Source organism: Pagrus pagrus (genome assembly GCF_965226575.1).
Source record: "Pagrus pagrus genome assembly, chromosome: 5".
Classification (NCBI taxonomy): domain Eukaryota; kingdom Metazoa; phylum Chordata; class Actinopteri; order Spariformes; family Sparidae; genus Pagrus; species Pagrus pagrus.
In genome coordinates this window covers 24,639,341-24,662,163 of record NC_140189.1, presented here as the reverse complement: position 1 = coordinate 24,662,163, position 22,823 = coordinate 24,639,341, and the positions used below count along the sequence as shown (strand labels likewise).

Below are 22,823 nucleotides of genomic sequence, written 5' to 3'. Positions count from 1 at the left end.
TCCTAACAATCACACGAAACATGTGATGTCACACATAACCGTGATAAGTTGACCAAGGTTTTCCCCATCTAGCCACAAGTGTGTTCGCATAGAAGGTGAGGTGTTTGCAGGGAAAGAACAATCGCAAACTTGAACAAATCTACTGGCAGCGGAGCAACACATGTTATAAACAAAGGGCAAACTGTAACGTTACACAAACACAAATTAGTTCAACACATAATCCAGGCTGAAAGCAACACAGTTGCAGCTGCCAAATTCAGGAAGGACAGCTGACAAAAACATCACAGACTGTGTGAATGTGGACATTAATAGGCTTATAATATCACTGCCCCATCAATCTTGCATGAATAGATCTGACTATAATTACATTTACATATCCATTAAATTAAAGTGTTGCTTAGATGTATTCTTCTGGCGTGTGTGTGACAGCTTTAGACTTATTCTTTCAGCTGCAACCCCCGCGGCGTCAAGCGGACTTTGGAGCAGACAGAAAATAAATATAAAGACATAATTCAAAGTTGTACTTCCATCTCTTATAACAAGTACAAGACTTTAGTTCTCCGTTCAGTGTCTGGTGTAAGATGATATTATTATAAAAATAAATCACACTGAAATGGCTGTGACATTGCTTGCAGCCAACAGGAAAAAATGAATGAAGAGGACATGGCCCTCCCACCCAACAGTAGACCTGTCGCGGTCCTGCGCAAGATCTATGAATGAAAATGTGATTTACGGATAATTGATTGGTCCGAAGGTGGTGCTTTTTTCATCGAACATAAGGTAGGCTGCACAAGTTACCACCATCATAGGCCTGAAAACCTCTAAAGCACAAATCCTGCTTCACAGTACCAACCTCAGGGGTGAGAGAGCCAGATCACATATACTGTATATGGTGACAAAAGCTGTTGTTAATGCAAAAGTCACAGAATTTTAAATAAAAGTTTTTTAAAATTGTTCCAAAAGACACCATGAATTAACCATGATAAGATAAATCTTGCATCACCCTTGGCTCATCCTCAAAGCTCAGCTTTGGGAACATTGTGTACTGTGTGTTCATGATAAATTTACTTTCCAATCTGGCTTACCATCTTTGTTATGCCCGTAGATCTCGCGTTACCTGAACATGAGTAATGCTCAGGACTCTAAGGTTTTTGTTAACTCTCTGGAGCTCACTGTGAGGTAGATAACGAGGAGTTTAAAGTTGCAGGTGTTGAGTCCTTGCCCCTAAACAAAAGACTGAGTATACTGTATGTATTTTGCCTTGTTGTGGGTGCAAATGTGTGGAAGGGCTGATGCATACATAAGACAAGCAGGAGATTCATTTAGCCAGAGATTACTTAAATCTTCATTAGACCGCTGCTGGACTGAAGCCTGTAGTCTCATGTTAATTTACACCTCCACACATAAAAACTAATTAAATACAGACGTGTTTAAACCTGTTGGAGTCTCCTCCTCTGCAAATCCAGTGAGAAAAATAAAAAAATCTTTAAAGTTTCAATCCTTTTTAGCTCCTTTCACGTTTTCCTGGGGGGATAAATACAACATAATTCAAATCAATATCCTGTTCCAGTCTGAGGGCCCTCAGAGAAATTAAGAGTGAAGCCTGTGTAGTTTTATAGCCAAAGCTTATTTACAACCGGGTAGGTACCTGTAGCAAAAAAGGGGTGAAATATAGACAAAGAGTGCATCATTGACAGATCCATCTGCCACTTTGATTCATTTGTTTTTTCTTGCTGGCTAGAGGAAAGTGTGTTCATTGAGCGGCAGAGCAGAGAAAACATAAAACTGAATATTTATGAGATAGTTTCCAACAAATAAGTGATAATCAGAGATGAACACGATAACGTGGGAAACAAGATCCTGTAGCCAAGAGGGGAAAACAAAGTGTTTAAGTTAGAGGAGGAGCTGAAGACCACACACACTCATATCTTATCAGCGTTGCTAATAGAGTGTGATATACTCAGGGTTTTGCAATGTTTTGCTCAAAGCGGCACACTCCCTCTCTCTTTGAGCCTTTTCTTCCTGTCACCTCATCGTTTTATCCCTGCTCTTCACCTGGCCCCCTCCTCTGATTACTCTTCTCTCCATCCTCCTCTATCATCTCATCTGCCTCTTCTCTGCCGTATCACTCATGCTGTCCGCACATCCCATCCAATCTCTCCATCATTAACCCCCCCCCCCACATCTATCTCTCCTCCTCCCTTCTCTCCATCCTGTTGCCCCGGCCACCCTCCCTCCCTCTACCTCATCCATCTTCCTGCCCTTCTGACTTTCCACTCCTTTTTACTTTTTTCACCCCATCTCATCTCCTTCTCATCGCTGGTTCACTGTCTGTCTGGTTAGCAGAGCGGCTTAAGTGTCAGTGACACAGACACATATCCACACATGGATGCATGTGAAGGCACACACTCATTTCTCTTGACTCCGTCTCACTGTCAATCTCCCTTAACCTTTATTTTCTTTCTCTCCATCATCTGTCATCCTCTGGAGAAAAGGGATATCATTAAAGTCAAGGCAGTATAATGTTATAACCTATTGATTTGGTTTCCCTATTCTTTAATTTGCATTATACTCCATCAAATTGTCTCTCTCTGTGCTGCAGTTGTTTCCAATACAAGCATGCGTGCATTTATTACTTTCTATCAAAGTTTTTGACCAGAAGAATTCAACTTTTGGTTTGTTTTGTCTCAGCTGACTTCAGACAAATGAACAGCGCTTCTAAACATTGCAAAAGAGAACAAAGTGCTAAAAATATCTAAATGAATAAGGCGCATTCGCAACAAAATTAAAGGAATCTTTGGAGGTTTGATGAATACTGAATAAAGTTTCTGCCAGCATTTGTTGGCCATGCATCAAGCATGAAAACAGAGAAATCCACTTAGTGATATTCTAATGCATCACTAATGACCGCACCCCCACAACAATATCCCTATACATTAAAGCACTGTGACATAATTTATTCAACAAATGTGCTTCCACTACGTTCAGCTAACTTAGTGATTTTTCTGTTTTTCTTTCTTTTCTCGTTGAAAAATTATCTTTTAAATTGACAAACATCATATGCAGTGGCAGACTCAGGATGTTTGAGGGGCAGAGGCACAAAAAAATCAAAAGGGCACCAGCTGTATGTGGTGTGGCACCAGCACGAAAACAGGGAGCCGGAAGGGCACCCTAGACGGCACTTTATCATGTTTTATCTACCACAGGAGCATCCGAGAGGGCACTTCGCAGCATTTTTTTCCAAACACGGAGGCACCAGGGGGGAGATCAGTGTTTCAAATGTGATACAAATAATGAACGCAACAATCTTTACAAAGATGTCTTTAAAAAGGGACGTTAACTTAATGACGAAGTAAAGAAAGACTGAGATTCAGTTTGTGTTGATGTGTTTGTTTATGCACACACACACAGACACACACACACACACACACACACACACACACACACACACACACACACACACACACACACAGACAAACACACAACACAAACACCATCATTTTAAATTATGTTCTTAACTCACTGAAGCTGAGGTTATATAAATGCTAAGTGCACAGGTCACATACATGCACAGTGTCTCAGTTGTAGATCCCTGCACACATTTGCTTGCTCTCTCTCACTCGCACACACACACACATGAACACACACACACATGAACACACACACACAGATGCAGAGAGGCAGCATTAGTGTATAAGAGAAGGGTTATTGCCATATAATCCCATATTAAAGCTACACTAGCTGTTCTGACGGTCGGTTCAGAGGCTTTTATAAGCAACCGGGCAACAGATACACACACACGCACTTACACGCACACGTACGTACGTCGACAGAAGCGTTCGCAACCCTTGTTGAAAGCAAAAGTTGTAATGAATGTTGAATGAGGAAACACACACACACAAAAGCACCACGCACAGTACATGCGCTGTACTGTAACACACGCACACAGACGTAATCATATGCATCAAATCCTGCTGTGACAGATGGATGGGATTACTCACCTGACACACACACACACATACACACACAGACGCACACATAGTTCTGATGCTGTTATCGCACTACTTCTTTGAACAAATGTACACATGCAGGCGGACGTACGCACTTTTATCAAGGACACGGAGACTCTGTAAGAAACAAGACGTCCATCCAGAGCCAGACTCTGTGCTGAAGGGGTTATTTTTTGTTGTTTGTGTGGTCCAGAGGTGAAACCTGAGTATTTTGTCCATCAGTCCAGTTGTCTTGCTGTCGCTTGCTTCCATACAATCACCATTACAAGTACATCCATTCACATTCTGGCCAGTGTCTTAAATGTTGAATGAGCTGCTTTGAGAATAAAGTACCAGCCTTGGGCTACCAGACTGGAAGGCTTCCTCGGAGGGTCATAACAGAGCATCTTTACCAAAAGAAGACAAATCATTTCAGGCTGCTGTGCCATCTCTGACATACAGGCACACTTATTGTACATCCAATCTTTTCCAACAACTGTGTTCCGTCGCTTTCGCAGTCACTTACCTTTTCTTATCCTCCTCTTTGGTCCGCATGCTTCTCCTCTCCCTTGTTCTCGGTGTCTCTCTCTCTCTCTCTCTGTCTCTGATAGTCTTTTAGTCCTCAGTAGCTCTCTCCTCAGACTCTTTACCGCTCTCTATCTCTCTCTCCGTCTCATTCTGTTGCTGCTGATCCTCGCATGCTCGCGGAGCCCGGTGATCCTCCCTCTCCTCTCTCTCCCTCCTCTCTCTCTCTCTCTCTCTCTGTATCCCTCTCTCCCTCCCTTTCTACCTTTCTCTGATCCGTCTCTCTCCTATTTTTTTCTCCTTACCTGCAGCTCTTCACACTCTCGCTCTTTCTCTTTAGCTTCACTGTCACTCTGTCATTAATTCCTACACCGTTTATCTCTTTCAGTCTGTCTATTTCCCTATTTCTGTCTCTTGATTGGTGGCTTATCCAATGCCATGCCCTGGTTTTTGTGTGTGCGTGTGTGTGTGCATGTGTGTGTGCCTGCATTGACCCTGGCATGGTGGTAGACCCAGTGAAACTTTGGCAGCATAAAAGTGTCTGCTCCCGGGAGTCGAGCCAGGACACAAACAAACACACACACACGCTCGAGCACGCAGAAACACACACTCTCGCTTCCATCAGTCACTTTATTTATATCTTTGCTTTTCTGCGTCTACTATTGCTTCTCTCTCTCTCTTCCTCTCTTTCTCATTCTGTCGCTCTCCCTCCCCGGTAGCTTCACCTCGGTCTCCTCTCTGAGCTGTATTGTCACTGTCCTCCCTCTTCTTTGCCCCACTTTAGCCTCCCTTGCCACCCTTCTTCTCCTCTTCTTTTATCTTCATCTCACACACACACCTCATCCTCTGTGGTCGACCGCCCCACCTTTCCCACCCTTCTTCTATCGCACTCTCACTCTTCCTCTGCTTCTAGTCGTACCGGCTGAGGATGCTGGCGTCTTTCTTGAGGCAAAAACAAGACAAAAAACAAGATGAAGTGAAAGGAACGTGAGATTAAACGCCGCATGACATCAGGTTCTAATTATGTTTAATTATGAGTCTTTTTGTGCGCGGCAGGGAGTGTGTATGTGCAAATGAATTTTCTCATTCGTCATGCTTCAGGGAAGATGAGAATATTTAGCAGGTATTTGCTTCTTTTACAGGCAAGTTAAAGAATTTGACCTTTGAGTTCGAAATTGAAAGTAGATTTAGTTTAATTTAATTAAGATAAGGTTGGTGTCAGTGTTTGCAGTAATGAAATGAATGTGAAATAAAAGAAGCAGATGTTCTCACAAGTATACCAAAACTGTTGTGTGGCTTATGTAACTGTGTAGTGAGTTACGACTGTTTGTCTGTGTGTGTGTGTGTGTGTGTGTGTGTGAGCAATGAATTATTACCTGTGTGTGCGTTCCCTGAGTGGCCCCTTGATGCAGTGTCCATGTGAACGTCCCTCCTGGCCCCTCTCCCATCTGAAAATAACCGATGATGTATGCGCCACTGCAAAATGGTTGACTCACCTTGCGTTGTGTTTCAATTGACCTCTGGTGCGCCGAGCAAAGGTGTGTGCATGTGTGTAACTGTGTGTGTGTGTGTGTGTGTGTGTGTGTGTGACAGTGTGAAGCGGTTGTGCACATTACATAAGCAGTCAGGGTGCAGTGAAACACATGGGGCTACTAAACTGAATCCACGTGTGCTAGGAACGCCTGATTATGGCAAAAAAACATAATCGCTATCATTTTTTCAATATTTTATTTAGTGTTTATTAAGTATTTAACACGATGACTCATTGACTTGCATTTGCAAGCATTTGCTTTTTAACAGCTGATTTCCTTGAACTTTAACGGTGCACTGTGAGTTTTCCGGAGAAAGAGAGAGGAGAAAAATCTTCACTGATTGATTTTCATGACTGAATAAACTGCATACACAAAGTTGTTCAGTTGTGGTAATGTATCAAATAATTATTCTAGAGTTTATATGATTTTGTAATGAATATTTCTTAATTTTTCTGCATAGTGCACTTTTGGATATAATTCAAATGATAAACAAGAAAAAAATACATGTCTCGTAATGATATATAATATGATAACTATAAAGACGTACTTAATATGTGATGTGTATTATAATGTTGTTTTAATTTGGTATATAAATGTGAGAAAGTGTTGTTGAAATGCAACTTTCTCTTCCTTTTTGGCCATTTCAAACACCGGTACCATAAAAGCACTTATAGATGTGCATTAAAATCCAGCTTGACCGGGTTTTTGCATGCACAGCCTGGCTGAGAGTGAGTTTGGGCTTGCTGTGAGGGCGCCATTGTAAAGGAAATGGGTGTGTTGGATTTATAACGCACGATAAAAGAGAACATATCTGGGAAATGGAACGCGGCACAATGATTTTATTTAATGATCTTGTTTTCATAATCTTTGGAAGCCAAAATCATTACCGGAAATAAAATTCGATTAATCGCCCAGCATGACATAGTTGTGCTGAAATGAGAGGTCTCAGTGATTTGATTTTGGAGGAGGATGTCATTTTCTCTTCTCCTTCTCTTCTCTTCTCTTCTCTTCTCTTCTCTTCTCTTCTCTTCTCTTCTCCTTCCCCTTGACCTCTCTCCCTCCCTTGGCTTCCTTATTTCTATCAGCTGATTGTGTCTCTTTGAACTTGACTGGGAAATGGGAGTCTGAGGACACATTGATCTGTTTTCTCATCAGCGAACAAACGTACATGTTCACATACACACTGGAGGCAAACGCCCATGCACAAGCGTAGACACCCACGTCTCGGCCTCAGACAAACACACAGCCACGTCACCCTGACACATACACAAGAACTCTAATTACACCTCTGCAAAATCCATCTCTCTCTCTTTCATCCCACCTCTGCCTCCCATCTGAGCCCCCAGGTGTCCGAAAAAACGTGTGTATTTGTGTGTAATGGCGGGATGGTCAGAGGTGAGCTTGTGTCTGTGAAGGGGCAGTGAGGAGCCCTGCGGGGGTCCTGGTGAGACTGTGTTTTCTAGATGTTCTATTGTGAAAACTGATGAAAATCACTGTTGAGAGCAGAGCAATGATTTCCCACCGCAAACAGGCAGAGGAGGGAGGAGAAGAAGGGGAAAAAAGGAAAGGAGGATGAGGTGAGGACGGTCAGAAAATGAACCTGAATTATTTGGATGGATGTTTTTATCAACCTAAACTTCAAATTGAAACTCATTTCTTCTTGTATCTGGTTCTGTGTAGGCTTCAAGTCTTGGATAGCTGATGCCAAAATCATCCATGTGTACCTGGTGGACGTCTTGCTCCACAGTTCCACATTATTGAGCGACAGTTGTGACGAACATGCCAGAAACATTTCTTTGTGTTTCTCTGACAGATTAAACCCTAACGCTCTAAGTATTTAAATTAGGGCTGTCAAAGTTAATGCTTTAATGCTCTGTCTTAATTTAAAATGAATTATATGTTAATTATATTTAATTGCATCAATTGTGTTTCACTGTTTATCCCACCGGGCATCTCTTGGGGATAATAAACTTTAAACAGGGAATTCAGACTTGATGTCATGAAGTGAGTCTGTGTCAGTTTTGAAAGAAGAAAACGCACAATCTCTCTCGAAATAATACATTTACTTTTCCTCTGTTCATTTGCTGCTACAGCCTTACTTTGACCAGGACTTTGTGTTAGCAAAAGTTAGCACACTTCAGACAGATATTGCCATCTTACGACACTGCATGTCATAGATAAACATTTCAATGGTTTTATCACTATAATCAGTGCTGTGCCCTGACAGTTATGTAAGGATTTGTTGTTGGACCCAGTGTGCTACAGTGACTGAGAATGCTCTCTGCATACCTAACGACAAATCCAGGGTTAAGACAGAAGTAAACAAGCCTCAGCAACAGCAGTGGCCCTGCAGTAATGGTGTGTTTTTGTGATGCATGAAGAAGAAAGTGGCAAAGGAGGGAGTCCAGACAAGAAAAAAGATGAGCTTTAAACAAACGATTCATCAAAACTAATGTCAACGCAAATGAATGATGGGGTGTGGAAATCAGCGTTATCAGCAGTGGAATGTGCTGTGGAGGTGTTGAAAGTGCAAAAGAAGGTGATGCAGGGTGGATGTCAGCTGAGGGAGAGACAGAGTGAGCACATGGGCCAGCTGTTATAGGCTGTGATGCCCAGGTGAGCTACAGTAGATCAGCTGAAGACCCTCCACGTCAGCCAATTTCCTGCTGAGGTTTTATTTTTATTTTTTTGCCAAGAAATACGTGTAGGAGATCCTGTAGAGCCTGTTGAAAATATGGACTTAAAGGGGACATATTATGCTTATTTTCAGGTTTATAACTGTATTTTGGGTTACTGAAAGAAAAGCATTACATGCTTTAATTCTAAAGGAACACATCCGTTTTCTCACACTGTCCAATGCTGCAGCTCTGTATTCCCCCTCTGTCTGAAACACTTAAGCTCCTGTTTCTTCCAGGTCCCCCCTCCTGAATACCCAGTCTGCTCTGATTGGTCAGCTCACACACGCCTGACCCAGCACCCCTAACAACGACAGAGCAGCTAAATCAATTTTTACGTGCCAAACTAGTCGCTAAGCATTAATTATGCAAATGTGTGACATGGTGACGTAGTGTGATGTCACAAAGTCACAGAATTAAAGGCGGGACAACTGACAAGGTGTTTCAGGAGCAGTGTTTTCTGCGGGAGAGAGGAGCTTCTGTTGGTGCGGGCTTTGACCTTTTTGATTTTAGATCTTTGACATGCACAAGAACCTAAATAGTACACTGAATGAAAGGAAGAAAACGAAAATGCACAATAGGTCTCCTTTAAACTTTTGATAACACCAAAACCACACTGACTCTTCTTTCTTTATGTCAGCAAAGGCAAAATCCACAGGCCCCCATTACTTGAAATGAATTTAACTTGAATAAATCTAATTTAATCCTACATGTGTATCTAAGGACCACTAATCACTGGTGTCCTCCTGTGGTCTGCCACTGATCTCCTGCTGACTGGGCTTAGTACTCACTGCATGTATTTCCTAGCCGAAATTTCACTTTTTTCCACTTCTACTATTAAATCCGATTCCAATGCGGGAGGTCACAGATAGCAAGCTCCTCACTTTACAATAATAGGCTGACAAGAAATGTCATCTTAATACCAGAAATTTCCCTTTCAAGTTGGAGAAAAACATTCATATTTTCTTTTCCCCCAAATCTGTCTCAAAGAATTTCTAAATAATAATACGGGACCGGCAAACGCTCACATTTTCATGGGCTAATATCAACTGTCAGAGGGAGCAATTGCAGACCCGGATCATTCCAGATATCATTCAATTTGATTCTGGCACCACAGTAATGGCGGCATCACACATTACATAGATCAGTCAGTAGATTATATGCATTGAGAATTATCTTTATTTATAAACAGCAGTATTGTCACTATGCTGCCTGCTGCCTGCCTGTGAGTGTGTGTAGCTCAGCCCCACCCTTGGTCAGACAGACACACAGACCTGCTGCAGAGAGAGATGTAGACAACGATGTAACCTGATCACAATCTTTTTTATAATACTAAGAAAATAAGAAAATGCAGGCCCAGGGCAGATACAGACCCTGCTACACACTTCTAGTCTAGTTTGATGCTTTTGTACTGTGGAGCATAATGAACATTGCGGCTTACAGGGCAGATTCATGTCATTCCATGCAGGTGCATTTCCAGGAAACTGTGATTGTGATGCAACTCTGAAATTACAGCTCCTAATGCATTATTACCAAGAGTGACCGGGGTGAGAGACTGGATGGATAAAGGGAGGGAAAGTGAAGGAGAGAGAAGGAGGAGGAGGAGGCGGCGAGAAATCCCAGACCTCGCCAGCATCTGTGTCCTGTTTTGTCAGTAATCTCTTCACTGTTGCGTAAGGGCTGCGCCTCAACAAGCTCTGAGCTCCCTGTCCGTCACACCCTGCAGTACAGTCAGTAGTTTTATCAATATACACAAGGCTCATATGCCTTTCCATGTGTCGATGAAACACGTTCATGTGCGAGGACACTCGATGGTCAGATTTGTCCCTTTGAGCATTCGTGTTTGTTTTCGATGGTGTTAAGGGAGCTTGAGAGCATAAGTCCACAGAGAAGCCCAGTTCCTCTGAAGTAGGGCAATAGGACATGTGACCTACACTTCAACACACAAACACAGGCACACACTAACACAGTGAAGATGATTTGAGAAAGTACTGAACTGTAGCGTAGTTTTGGTGAGTGAGTGCGTGTGTGTGTGTGTGTTCCTAATCCTATTACTGATCAACCATTACACACTAAGAAGGCAAAGACGAAAGAGAGAGAGAAGCAGAGAGAAAGATTTGGAGTTACTTTGCTGTAGTAACATAATTTAAACTCTTGTTGTCATGTCGGGAAAAATGTTAACACCAGCATTTTTCCATGTTGACTTAGGACAAAAAGACATTTAAAGACATGACATGACATGTTTTTTTACATTTCCATTTCTGTTTCACAAAAAGGCACAGAAAGCACTTGGCTAAGGTGAGGAAAAGATCAAGTTTTTGCTGAAAATACCACATTTTTTTGCAGTACCAACACAGCTTGTTAGTGTCCTAGAAAATGTCACAATGTCTCCTCATAGAAATCTTTTTTATTTATTTTTTTGGCTACAAACAAGGCTGAAAAATGTCCTGGAGATGTGCCAGTGTCTCCTTAAAAATACCTAGTTTTGTGCAGAGACAGCTGTTAAGTGGTCCCAGATGGCAGTCTCTCACTTCTCGCCGACCTGTCATGCCACTTCCATCCACTCCTCCTCCCGATGAGAAAGTTATCTAAAATACATGTTATCTGAATGTGATGATACATACTGTAAAAATGTTGATATATATGTATAAAATGAACGAGCGAACATTTCTGTGGTTTGCAGAAACACACAATGCCATCATTTTATTCTGGCCACTGGGCTGAGAGACTATCCACACTTTGCTCCTTGGTTTTAGTGTTAATAGCAGTGCTTACTCACTACTTTAATGTCACACTGAATGGATGTTGCAGCACTTTTAAGGATGGAACATGTGATTGGGACATTAGGGACCATAAGAGAGAGAAGAGGGGAAGAAGGGAAGAGAGATGAAAGAGGGGAGTGTGCTGACAGGGTCTCTGGTGTCACTGCACTGCAAGAAGAAAGTTGGGCAGAGGACGGGGGGTGTTTATACACTCAAACACACACATAGATCATCCGCAGTTAGACATTTATGTAATGAAGTCCGGAAAACACCTTCATGAATGTATGTAAATGCGCCCACCTCTATATTTGTTAAAACCATAAACAGTGAAAATACGCTTGTGTGTCTCAAAAATGTGTTTTCTTATTAAAATGCAAGCAAGCACAAACACACACTGCTCATTTTGATCGGATGTGAGCTGTCACCGCATGAGCTGCCACTCATCTTTCATCTTCAATTAGCCATCCATCATCCTTCATCTCTGTCTCGTGTTTCCGTTTCTCCGCCACCACCTCTGGAGGATAATTTCGCCCAAACCCTGGCAGACGTACCTGTGCATCTGCCGCGTTTCTGGAAAGAAAAAAAAAAAAAAAGGCTGCTGAGCTTCATTCCAGCAATTAGGCGCAGCAGAGGGAAGGATCAGAAAATGCTCATGTAGAAGCAGAACAAACAGACAGTGACTTTAAGCAGGGGATAAGCCAAGACATCCTGCTCCATATTTCATGAGTGAGACTCCTCCTGGTGTCCAGAGACATTTTAGAATCACTCGCTAAGAGCTGCAACAATTAGTTTGGTTGTCAACTATTTGATTAAACAGTTTGAGTCAATTTTTTTTTTTTTTTAAGAAGAAAGCCAAAAGTCTCTGATTCCAGCTTGTTAGATGTGAATAATTTCTTGTTTCTTCACTCCTCTCTGACAGTAAACTGAATATACTGTCATGGACAAAATAAGGACGTCATCTTGGGCTTTGGGAAATACTGATTGAATTTTTTTCGATGAATCAAAAAGTCAGCCCTACTTCCATTAGTGTGACAAAAATTGAAAATAAAGATGGTAGATGGAAAACAATTGAAAGAGAAAAATAACGAAAGTGACAAGGTCATTTTTTACAGCATGTTTTGCAGGTTATTTGTCATTTTCAATTTTCTTCTGTTTCTTTATTTCCACTTCTTCAATTTAAGCTTCATCATGTTTCCTGTTAGGTTCTCAAAGAGTTATTGACAGGCCACAAATACAAAGGTCAGAGAGAGAACAAACAGGTGGACTACATGAAGCAGAGAGACGTAAAAGAGGCTGATAGTGGATGACTCTAGCTTTGCTGACGATGAGTATTCTAGCCCCCTAAGGGATGGTAACAAATGCGTGTAATGTATGCAGATATTTTAACATTCATGCCATCATTTGTTCCTCTTATCTTCTGGTCAATGCAGTAAAGTTTTGTCCTTTTCCTCTGTTTTTTTCCTTTGTTGCCCTCTGCCCCTCTCAGTGTCTCCCTCCTCTCAGCCTCTACGCTCGTGTAAAGTTCGGTGCTAAATTTACCATGAATATTGTACTTTAATCCAGCTCAAGGAGGTTTTCTCGGCATAAGTGGCTTTCACACACACTCGAAACTTGTTTAAAACTTCTCTCTCTTTTTTGCCTATCCTCTATCATCTTTCATGTCTGTCTCACTTTCACTCGCTCCTTCTCCCTCCTCTCCTGTCTCACGACTCTCCTTCACTTTCATCTTTCATCTGCAATTCTCTCCATCGCTGGTCTCTCTGTGTGTTTTTGTGTACTCACCTTGGGCCGTGTTCAGATTTAATTGCACATACCGAGAGGAGTTAATATCTCATTAAAAGCAACACTAAAAAAAAACCCCTGCAGTATGTAAATGTTGCACCGAAATAAAATTAGGGTGTTTTTATAGATGTTACCTGAATCTTTTTTTGTGAAATCAGGGGCTTTGTATGTTGTTTTGACATTTTTTTGCTTTTTTACCATTCCATTACATCGCACTGTTTAATTTGCCCGCCGCTTTGTGTTGAAGTTGAAATTACAGTAGAAACATCCTCCCTACACCTAGAACCCTAGTGTTTGTCAAAATTACCCCTCTCTTTGGTTTTGCTCTTTCTCATACGCGTGTGGTTGTCTTCGCTCTCTTCACAAGAAAGAAAAGCTTCTTTATTTGTGCTGTAGAGCAGTGCAAAATATATTTTTGGAATCTTAAAGACTGGCAAAGGGCCACAATGCCAACTATGGAACACAATTTAGAGACTGCAGTGGCTGCCAGTCCTCTTGGCAATGGTGGCGTGTGTTTATTATAATTATGCTAATTTGCGAATAACATTTGGGGAACGACTTTTCGATACATATTTAAAAATAACACCGCGACAATTTCCCTTGCTCAGAGCGCTGACCTTTTGTTCCAGGTCTTGTAGGCAGCATGTCATGGTGTTGATGCCGTTTGGACTCCTTGCATAAATTGTGGCTCAAATGAACAAATAACAAGGAGGGTTACTTTGAAGCTCTCTTCGGGCAGCCTTAGACCTGGCGCAGAAACAAATTCCATTAAGAGATTTCTTTGGCTTTAGATGTATAGCACTCAGTGTAAGAGCAGCTGCACAGTGCCCGAAGAGTAATGGTGCGTCTCCTTCTCTCTCTCCCTCGCTCTCTCTCACTCTTTACCTCTGTAGTCCCGAGTGGTGGCGTGCATGACAGCCATCCTCAGTCAGATGGATGATCGTCACTATGATACATACATAGAAACCTTCAGTGGAACCTCTGATCTGGTGGTAAGCACGCACACACACACACACACACACACACACACACACACCTGCAGATGTCTCAAACTGTAGTGATAAACACTCAGGTACATTCATCTTGTCTTTTATTTCACTGCAGGACTTCCTGATGGAGTCCTTCCTGCTTTTCAAGGACCTGATTGGGAAACATGTGTATCCCTCTGACTGGATGGCCATGATCATGGTGCAGAACAGGTACCTTACTACATGCATACACAAACAGCTAAACACCACCACAGTCTGAAATCTGCTTTCATAACTGAACAGGACACGGCTGCCCCGGGCTCGACCTGCTGTAGGGGCATCGAGGCTTGGTGTATGTGACTTTTAAAGGATTGTTGATATTCACACAAACCCACACAGGGTTGAGTCAGAGATAGCAAAGCTGGGATCAGGGCTGCTATGATGAAAATGGCTGATGTGACAAATGTGTTTGTGTGCGTGAGCTGATGGAGTGAAAGCCATGGGTGTATTTTTTTTGTGATGTAAGCTAGAGGGGAGGCTGCTGCTGTGTCAGAGGAAGAGAAAAGGCAAATAGGTGGAAAAGAGAGGGAGGCAGAGGAAGACAGGTTGATAAAGAGTTTTCAGACTGAAGTTATAGAAGAGATGTGTCGGTACAAAAAGAGAGAGGAATGAAAAAGGAGGTGAGGGAGTTATTCAGCTCTGAATAACTGTGATAGATAGATAGTGCTGGGGCAGAAAGACTGGGAGCAGCTTTCCTATTTAACTTTAGAAACGCACAAAGTCACAACTCACTGATACACCTGCACACTGTGTGAAGTTGCTATCATGATCTATCACTGTGACAGAAGTTTTGAGTCTGAAGCAATAGTACAGCCTCGGCTGAAATAGCACTGTGAGCTCGAGCGGCTGTCAAAGCTGAAATTCTTTGATAAACAACAAATAAGTTACATTTGTGATAAGTGACAGATTCTCATCTTTTTATTCTTAGACTGACTTTTTTTTCTTTAAGTTGTTTTTTTTTTTTTTTATGTATGAATCTGTCATCAACAATCTAACTGCTGCATGAGGGAGTTATTTTTGTAGCATTGATGTCCATTTCCCTTGATGCGACTCTACTTTATCTGTGTATTTTGTTTGGGTTTGTACAATAAATGTGTGCATTTCTGTCTATCAGAGTGTTCCTGAGGGCCATCAATACCTACGCAGATACTATGAACCAGAAGTTCCTCAATAACGATGATTTTGAAGTACAGGTAAGAGGCTTTGTATGGTGAAAGCTGCCTGTATTACTTTTAGGTGTCCACAAGTCCTTAAAAAGTCTAATATCCAGTCATCTGAATTTAAGGCCTTAAAGCTTCTACAAGGAACTTTTGTTGATTCTGGCAAAAGAAAAGATGACGATGGTCAAACAAAGTAAAATTTGTTTTCGCGCATTCATAAAACCAGGCTATACAGCAGCTTTTTTTTCTTCAGGCTGTGAGACTCCTCAATTTATCCTCAGCACTCTGCCATAAAACATAGTTTTAGTTTTATGACTTATTTAACCTGGATAAGTAGGAATCTGACCCGGTGACAGGCATTAGGAATAACTATAATAATTATACAGAAATAGCCAATCTTCTTGCTGATGGCCTCATGTTCTTATGTAGGTCATTGAGAGGGATCAGTATTAAATTTGGATTATTACATAACCAGTTAAAAGTTACTTGTAGTTTGTTTAAAATGTCTTGAATACAGTTTTGACAGGTATTAAAAAAAATGCATTGTATTATAAAGTAAACATTGCTTATTGTTAGTTCAGTCATCCTTTTGTGTTTTGGGGAAAAATGTGTTTTCATCACGCAGTAACAAAATTACAAAACCAAATCAACATATGCTTGTTGGACCAACAATGACAATGACATCTTTAAGAGAGCCCTGTTTTGCCGTGAAGCTCCAACAATGTTTTGAGTGCAACTAAACTTTCCTCAACTCTCCATTGACATGTAGATAACAACCGAATTTTCATTTTTTTGTGAACGTGTCCTTTAAATGGCGCTCATAATGGTGTTTAAAAGGTCTTGCTGAAAACCCTGTTTCAACATGGATGTCTATTGTTTCTCTTTACATTCCTCCTCCTCCCGTCTAGTTATGGAACAACTACTTCCACTTGGCGGTGGCGTTTATTACCCAGGAGTCTCTGCAGCTTCAGCATTTCTCACCAACCAAGAGGAACAAGATTCTGGCCAAGTGAGAGAGGGGCCATATAATTTCCTTATTTACCACACCTACACACCACCGCTCTAATGAAACACTCAGTGATTTGTGATCTATTTTGGAGTCTGCGTTTACTGTTTACACTCCCACTGCCTATTAAAGGCGCGTGGTGCCTGTAGACAGACATTCAATTTAGTTCATGTTGGGACACATTAGTGCAGCGTTATCTCTTCCACCGGGTTGCTCAGTTTCTGAAGGTGTAAAATAACAGTATTGATCGGGCCATTGATTCTAAACTGCAGGGCTGATTTTTCTTTCTGTGTCTGTCCCTGCGTATTTTCTCTATTTCTTTATTTCTCCATTTCAGATACGGAGACATGAGAAGGCTCATTGGCTTTGCTATACGTGATATCTGGTACAAACTAGGTAAGAAAATCCAGTCAGTTATTTCTATGTGTGGGGTTGTCGTAGCTTCCGGGTATGCAAACTTGTAATTACCCTGACATCAAGACATACCAGAGTGTGTAGGTGGCTGCAGGTGTCTCTTCACTTTCACTTCACTTCACTTCAGGACACGACCGAGTGCCAGTAGAGTTGGTTTTCAGTACAGCAATTCAATGTGTTCAAATGTCAGCACCATTTGAACACCAGTGAACACTGAACCAGTGAAAACATGGCTTGGTTTAGATGTATTCTGTGGAAAAATTAGGTAAAAAGCATTGGTATTATGTACTCATTTAACTTTGCCCACATGCTTCATCTGCCTTAAAAAATTACTACAGTACAACTTAGCTTGTCGTGTAACTTCCTGACTGACTGCATATTCTGCAGGCCATCTTAGTCTGTGCTTGGTTGCTTTTAAGGCAACCAAAAGCTCTTCCGTATAATTGATGTTTATTGATGTCAGCTTTGGAAACATGGGTTCACTTTCAGCACTTTAGCGTAATGAGCTTCATGGCTATGTAAATAAACTGGTAGTGGATTAAGAGGGTGACAGGTTTCTGCGGGCAGAGTGGCCGAAGTTTGATGTACCGATCATGCTGTCTCCCTTTTGTTGCACTTGGAAATGAGCATTTTCTCCCTTGATTCCAGTAAAATATGTCCTAAAGTCTGCTTTGTATCCTCTCCTTTGGGCTCTGCTCTGAAGTTAAGATGCTGTCCACTGTCTGTGTGAGCAGAGGCGGAGAGACAGCGCACTGAATGACTGTTGTCCTGTTTATTTCTGCTGTGTTATAGGCTGTTAGAACTATCCATATAGAGAAGAACTGCTCCAAAGCTAATCACTGCTATCAACAGAAATTTTGTCGGATACCCGCTTGAGATAGACCTATCGCTCAATCCAATCCTAGTGTGGTATATTATGGAGACAAGAAGCAGAGTTTCAGAAAAATGTTTTTTGGGATTGGGATGTTTTGTTAGACAGAGACTTGTAGAGTCCCGAGGACAAACGTAAAACAAACAGGTGATGAGGTTGGGTGAAATGGGTCAGATATAATTTTACCTGTCCTTTCGACTTTGCGGGTGTATCCTTTAGGCAGTCACAAGATTTGCTTCATCCCTGGCATGGTGGGTCCCATCCTGGAGATGACTTTGATCCCAGAGGAAGAGTTGAGAAGGGCCACCATTCCCATCTTCTTTGACATGATCACATGTGAACATTCACACTCTGGAAACTTCAGCAAGGTAAAAACACACATATATGTATATGATACGCAAAGATGCGACGTCACACGTTGAATAAATGCAGTGATTTTTGTTCGTAGAACAGAAATGTGTGAATGTGTGCGGATATATTCACACGAGACACCTGAAGATCTACATTTACACACACAAAATCTACACCTGCACTGAAACACTGGCGCACACACATTGTTCTCCTCCGTCGGTTTCCTGTGACGCTGGACATAAAAGTAAAAGAGACGCCTTAATTATGCTTGCATAATTGATTTCCTGTTCTGTTCCTCTTCTCATTTGCTTTTTCATCTCCCTTTGTTCTCCCTCCACCTCTCTCTCTCTCTCTCTCTCTTTATTTTCTTGGATAGTTTGAGAATGAGATCATTCTGAAGTTGGACCACGAGGTGGAGGGCGGAGGAGGAGACGAACGATACATGCAGCTACTGGAGACCATGTAGGCCTGAGTATTAGGCTATACCACAATTACAGCAGCCAATAATGTTTGACTTAGTATAAAACGTGCTTGGGAATTACAGTAAAGTGATAGTACTGCAAGAATGTGATATAACATGGTACAAAAATGGTTAATTTTGAAATATCTTGACCACGGATATTGTCCCATGTAACTTCTTCCATGTGGTTTCCTGCTAACGCTCAAAAAGTTAACTGTTGACGCATCACTGGTCTCTCAGCACTTCATCCACAAAACTTAAGCATTGACCACAAGGCAACCTCCTCTTATGACTAACTTATGGATGCTTGTGTTCCAGCCTGCTGGATTGCTCTGAAAAGAAACCCACGCTGAGGCCACAGGTGCAGCACTTTGTCGCCTTGGTGAAGGGACTCCTCATACGTCTCCTTGACTACCGCACCGTGATGAGCGACGACAGCCGGAACAACCGCATGAGCTGCACCGTCAATCTCCTGGTGCGTCCCAACCTTCTTTACAGCTAAGCCAGCTGAGTTGTCCGAGCCCTGTACTTTAAAACTCCTGCGGGCTCGATCAAGACTAAGTGGGGGGTTGGGTCCTAGAATTTCATCATGTTGCTGTGAGCCTTTCCTCCATAAGAATTTCATTTTTTGTTTTCATGTTTCACTGATGCACTCCGACTCTTTTTAAAGCTCCCATATGTTGTGATTCCTGCATGCGTCATCGTGGACTTGCATTTATCGACACTAACCTTGTGATTCATGCGATGTACTTTGTAGCAGTAGGACTTAACTTCACAGCAAAGAGGTGCTTGTCTCAGATGTTCTGCGCACACACCAACACATACACACATCGATTAGCTCATTATTAATTGAACAGCTAATGTAAGAGGAGAGTAGTGGGTGAGTTTGTTCCATACAGACCTCGATCAATACTCTCATCCATGCCAGAAGAGCCACGCTGACTGAAGAGTTCATTAGGAAACACAGGTTTTATGTCTAGTCTTACATGCCAAGGTCTTTGTATAGCTTTTCCACATTTAATTTGTGTGCTGATTGATCTAAAGGAAAGGATTCATCTCTGTGTCTGGTCTCTGACTGTTTGCAGGGGCTTGCATCAGCTTTTGTCTGTTCCACATCCTTTCTCTTATGTGATCTCCTAATCAGATTCCCCCACACGGTATTCTCAGATTTAGAAACAGATCTCATCTACCCGCCATACGATCTCGCCACAGCAGATTACATCACATAATTCCACCCCTTGAACGCCGGCTTCCTTCTTTTATTTGTGTTGTTTTTATTTGAGTTCTTTCCTCTGATTTTCATTTTTAAGGGCCCTTCTTAGAGCTAACGTTTAGGATCATTTAATGATACATGGATGCAAGGCTTTGTCTCAAAATGTGTTATTTTCTTCCCTGAGGAGAGGAGGCTGCTGGAACATTGCAGAGGTGTTTAGCTTGTAGCCCCGGGCAGCTGCCCATTAGCTATTCTCTTTCATTTGTTTGGCCAACTAAAAAAATCCCTTCTGCAGGTTGGCTGGCACTAATGCACTCTCCCGTCCATGGCCCCCCTCAGGCTAACTTCACTTAGGAAGTACACACATACACACACAATCACATAGGTATTTGCTATGCCTCCTCATGCGGATGCATTTTTAAAGAACACAAATACACTAAAGTAACCGCTGCTTATTCTGGGCGAAAGGCTTTCTAGTATAACTTTAGATGCTTGCATGCAAAGCATGTTGGGAATGCAGATTTCACTTCCTCCATATAAAATGCAAGTATGGGGATGTTTAACCAGCTGCCACTTGTCAAGTCAATACAAGCAATTTGGCTTCACATTGAAGTCAATATTTATCGGCTAGAATTTCTAATTACTAATAAATTGCCAATAATATAAACTTCCAAATATAGGGCTGATCATTTATCAGTCCCATATACTCGTATTTCATGCGTCACTAATATTTATTTTGACTTAATGTTATCAATAGACTAGATTCTACTGTGTTCACACATTCAAGCCTCTGCCCCTTTTATGTTATTGTCTGTGAGCTTCTTTAAAGTCGCTAGTTGTCATTTAAAAAAATTCTCAGTTTTGTGAAACAGTAATTCATCCTGGTCTGTGTCTCAAACTCTGGTGTCTCAGGCCCTAGACTTTGAGTGAATTTAGCCTGGAAGGTCCTGGGATTTAATGTCTAAGACAGTGTGGGAACCCTAACAGAAGATGATACTGTAGTTGGACTGTGGATTGTGTCGCTGTATGCTCAGAGGATGTGTCAAAGGAGACTGCTGTGAGTCATAACATCCGACCTTCATGTAGCTAGACGAGCCTCCAGCAGGAGATTGGCTCACTTAAGTTAAAATGCATTGATGCAAGCAATGATGCGTCTGACCTTTGCCAAAATGAAGCAAATAGATATAAATATGCATTCAGTATGCTTTGGCTTCACTGTGAATCTCACAGTAATTGAGCTCTTTTTTCCCCCACATTTTTGTGATTATGTGTGTGTGTGTCTCTGTGTGTGTATTATTGTGTCTGCGGGCTCATGCTGCTGGTGGGAGGTGGGGTTACATCAGTTCGTTCCACTCCTCTGTTCTCTGTAGATGTCATTAAACTTCATTAAACTGGGAGTTGGTGCTGCTTAACTAACAAATGTGTGTGCACACACTCCCGCACATTAATACACACAGGCAATCACAAGTCTACAGTATAAGACACAACACACACACACATACAGCCATTTGGAAAAAGCATTTGGAAGCAGAAATATGAAATTAGAAACTCATAGTCAGCGCAGTGCATCAGAGTGATTTTTGAAAAATCTCCGTCTGTCACACACACATACCCCCACACACACACACATACACACACACACTAACCCGACTTCTCCTTTTGATTCTGCAGAACTTTTACAAGGACATCAATCGTGAAGGGATGTACATCAGGTATTTACATGCTGAATTTCACGTGGCACACTTTAAAGCGGTGCATGTATGTGTCGTATGTGCCCGCGTGTGTGTCTGAATGTGTGTACATGTCCGCGCGTGTGTTTGTGTGCCTCCATAATCTGACAAGGGATTATATGAGTCCCGCTGAATTAATGTCAAAATCCACAGGATCAGCTCTTGGGCTGACTGGAGGGAGAGCAGAGAGAAAGAGAGACATGTCGGGAACCAGAGAGGGAGAGGTGGAGAGATGGAGGAAGACAGGATGAATTCAGGGGGTGGAGAGAGAGAAAGAGAGAGAGAGGGAATACAGATCCTGTCAGGTCCCAGGGTGCCTATCTGGAGATGGCTTATAGACATAATTAGTTATCTGTATGTGTGAATGTGAGCTCAGCTCTGTGGTTGATCAGCTGCCTTCGTCTATCCTGTGGAGAATATGGTAATATTTGTCCGGCTCGCTTGTTAATGTTGGCAAACAAACAAAGTTGAATGCAAATACACATGAGCTCTACGTATGTGTTAGACGTGTAAGATAATAAACCAGAATGTTATCATGCAAAAAGATTAGATAGTTATATTACTGCAGGCCATACATGGATAATAAAAACCCACCACTAATTATGTTACAGCCCAGTGAGGCAATTATGCAACATTACATTTGCAGATGAATTGCTGAGAAGCTTACATGACGGCTGGATATTACCTCAGCTCGAATGTTACTTGTATGTGTCGCAGCTCAAAACAATAACACGAGCCTAAAATTGACTAAGAAAACATCATTTTCATGGCACGCTCATTCTGAATTCCCTCCGTATCCAACAACATTAACTGTGCAGTACGTTATGAAACTCCATTCGGTAATGTTCAGACTTGCCCATTCAGTAAATTGCGACAATAAAAAGGAAATTGTCCAAAGCGCAGTCTGTTCTTCCGATATGCATCAGTGGCACTGTTTCTATAAAGTCTTTTCTGCAGCGTTTTGTTTTATTTGTATTCGCAGCAGTGAAACTGTCCCCAATTCTGTACCAGTACACACTGTGTTAATGACACGATGTATGTACTATACACTAATCTGTATAGTGTACTGTGGATCGCAGTTAGTATACAAGAACTCACTCACTCACTTGGTTTTCTAAACATTTAATATTTTATTGCATGATTGCTTGTGACACTGTCTCACTAGAATATACAGTTATTTACATTTTTTTGCAGCTGTGAGTACCAGGTACATTCCCTTTGATTATGAAAAACAGGAGCATATGTAGCAATACTAGCAATGTTTCAGTTTAAGCATCCATGGCCAGTGTTCCCATTCAGTAATTATATAAACTCCACTTTACTTA

The 22,823-nt window shown here is 41.7% G+C and overlaps 2 protein-coding genes and 1 long non-coding RNA gene across 4 annotated transcripts in view; 1 reads left to right on the top strand and 2 right to left on the bottom strand.

Annotated features, from left to right (window-relative positions):
- The window catches only part of insyn2b (inhibitory synaptic factor family member 2B), a 46,052-nt gene extending 41,398 nt beyond the window's left edge, over positions 1-4,654 (bottom strand). For both annotated transcript variants that reach the window (XM_084353533.1, XM_084353532.1), the window contains exon 1: positions 4,516-4,654. The gene's annotated coding sequence lies outside the window, so the exon portion shown is untranslated. The remainder of the gene's footprint in view (positions 1-4,515) is intronic.
- dock2 (dedicator of cytokinesis 2) overlaps positions 1-22,823 on the top strand; it is a 105,949-nt gene that overhangs the window by 70,190 nt on the left and 12,936 nt on the right. The window contains exons 27-35 of the mRNA XM_084353531.1: positions 14,159-14,257; positions 14,370-14,464; positions 15,408-15,486; positions 16,362-16,462; positions 16,797-16,855; positions 17,964-18,112; positions 18,472-18,557; positions 18,874-19,030; positions 21,440-21,480. Of these exons, the coding sequence (XP_084209657.1) occupies positions 14,159-14,257; positions 14,370-14,464; positions 15,408-15,486; positions 16,362-16,462; positions 16,797-16,855; positions 17,964-18,112; positions 18,472-18,557; positions 18,874-19,030; positions 21,440-21,480 (866 nt within the window). The remainder of the gene's footprint in view (positions 1-14,158; positions 14,258-14,369; positions 14,465-15,407; positions 15,487-16,361; positions 16,463-16,796; positions 16,856-17,963; positions 18,113-18,471; positions 18,558-18,873; positions 19,031-21,439; positions 21,481-22,823) is intronic.
- Positions 11,215-18,018, bottom strand: LOC311257707. Its single transcript, XR_014622660.1, has 5 exons — positions 17,931-18,018; positions 16,946-17,123; positions 14,151-14,251; positions 13,883-14,012; positions 11,215-12,053 (listed from the first exon to the last, which is right to left on the bottom strand). It is a non-coding gene; the product is annotated as an uncharacterized lncRNA (long non-coding RNA).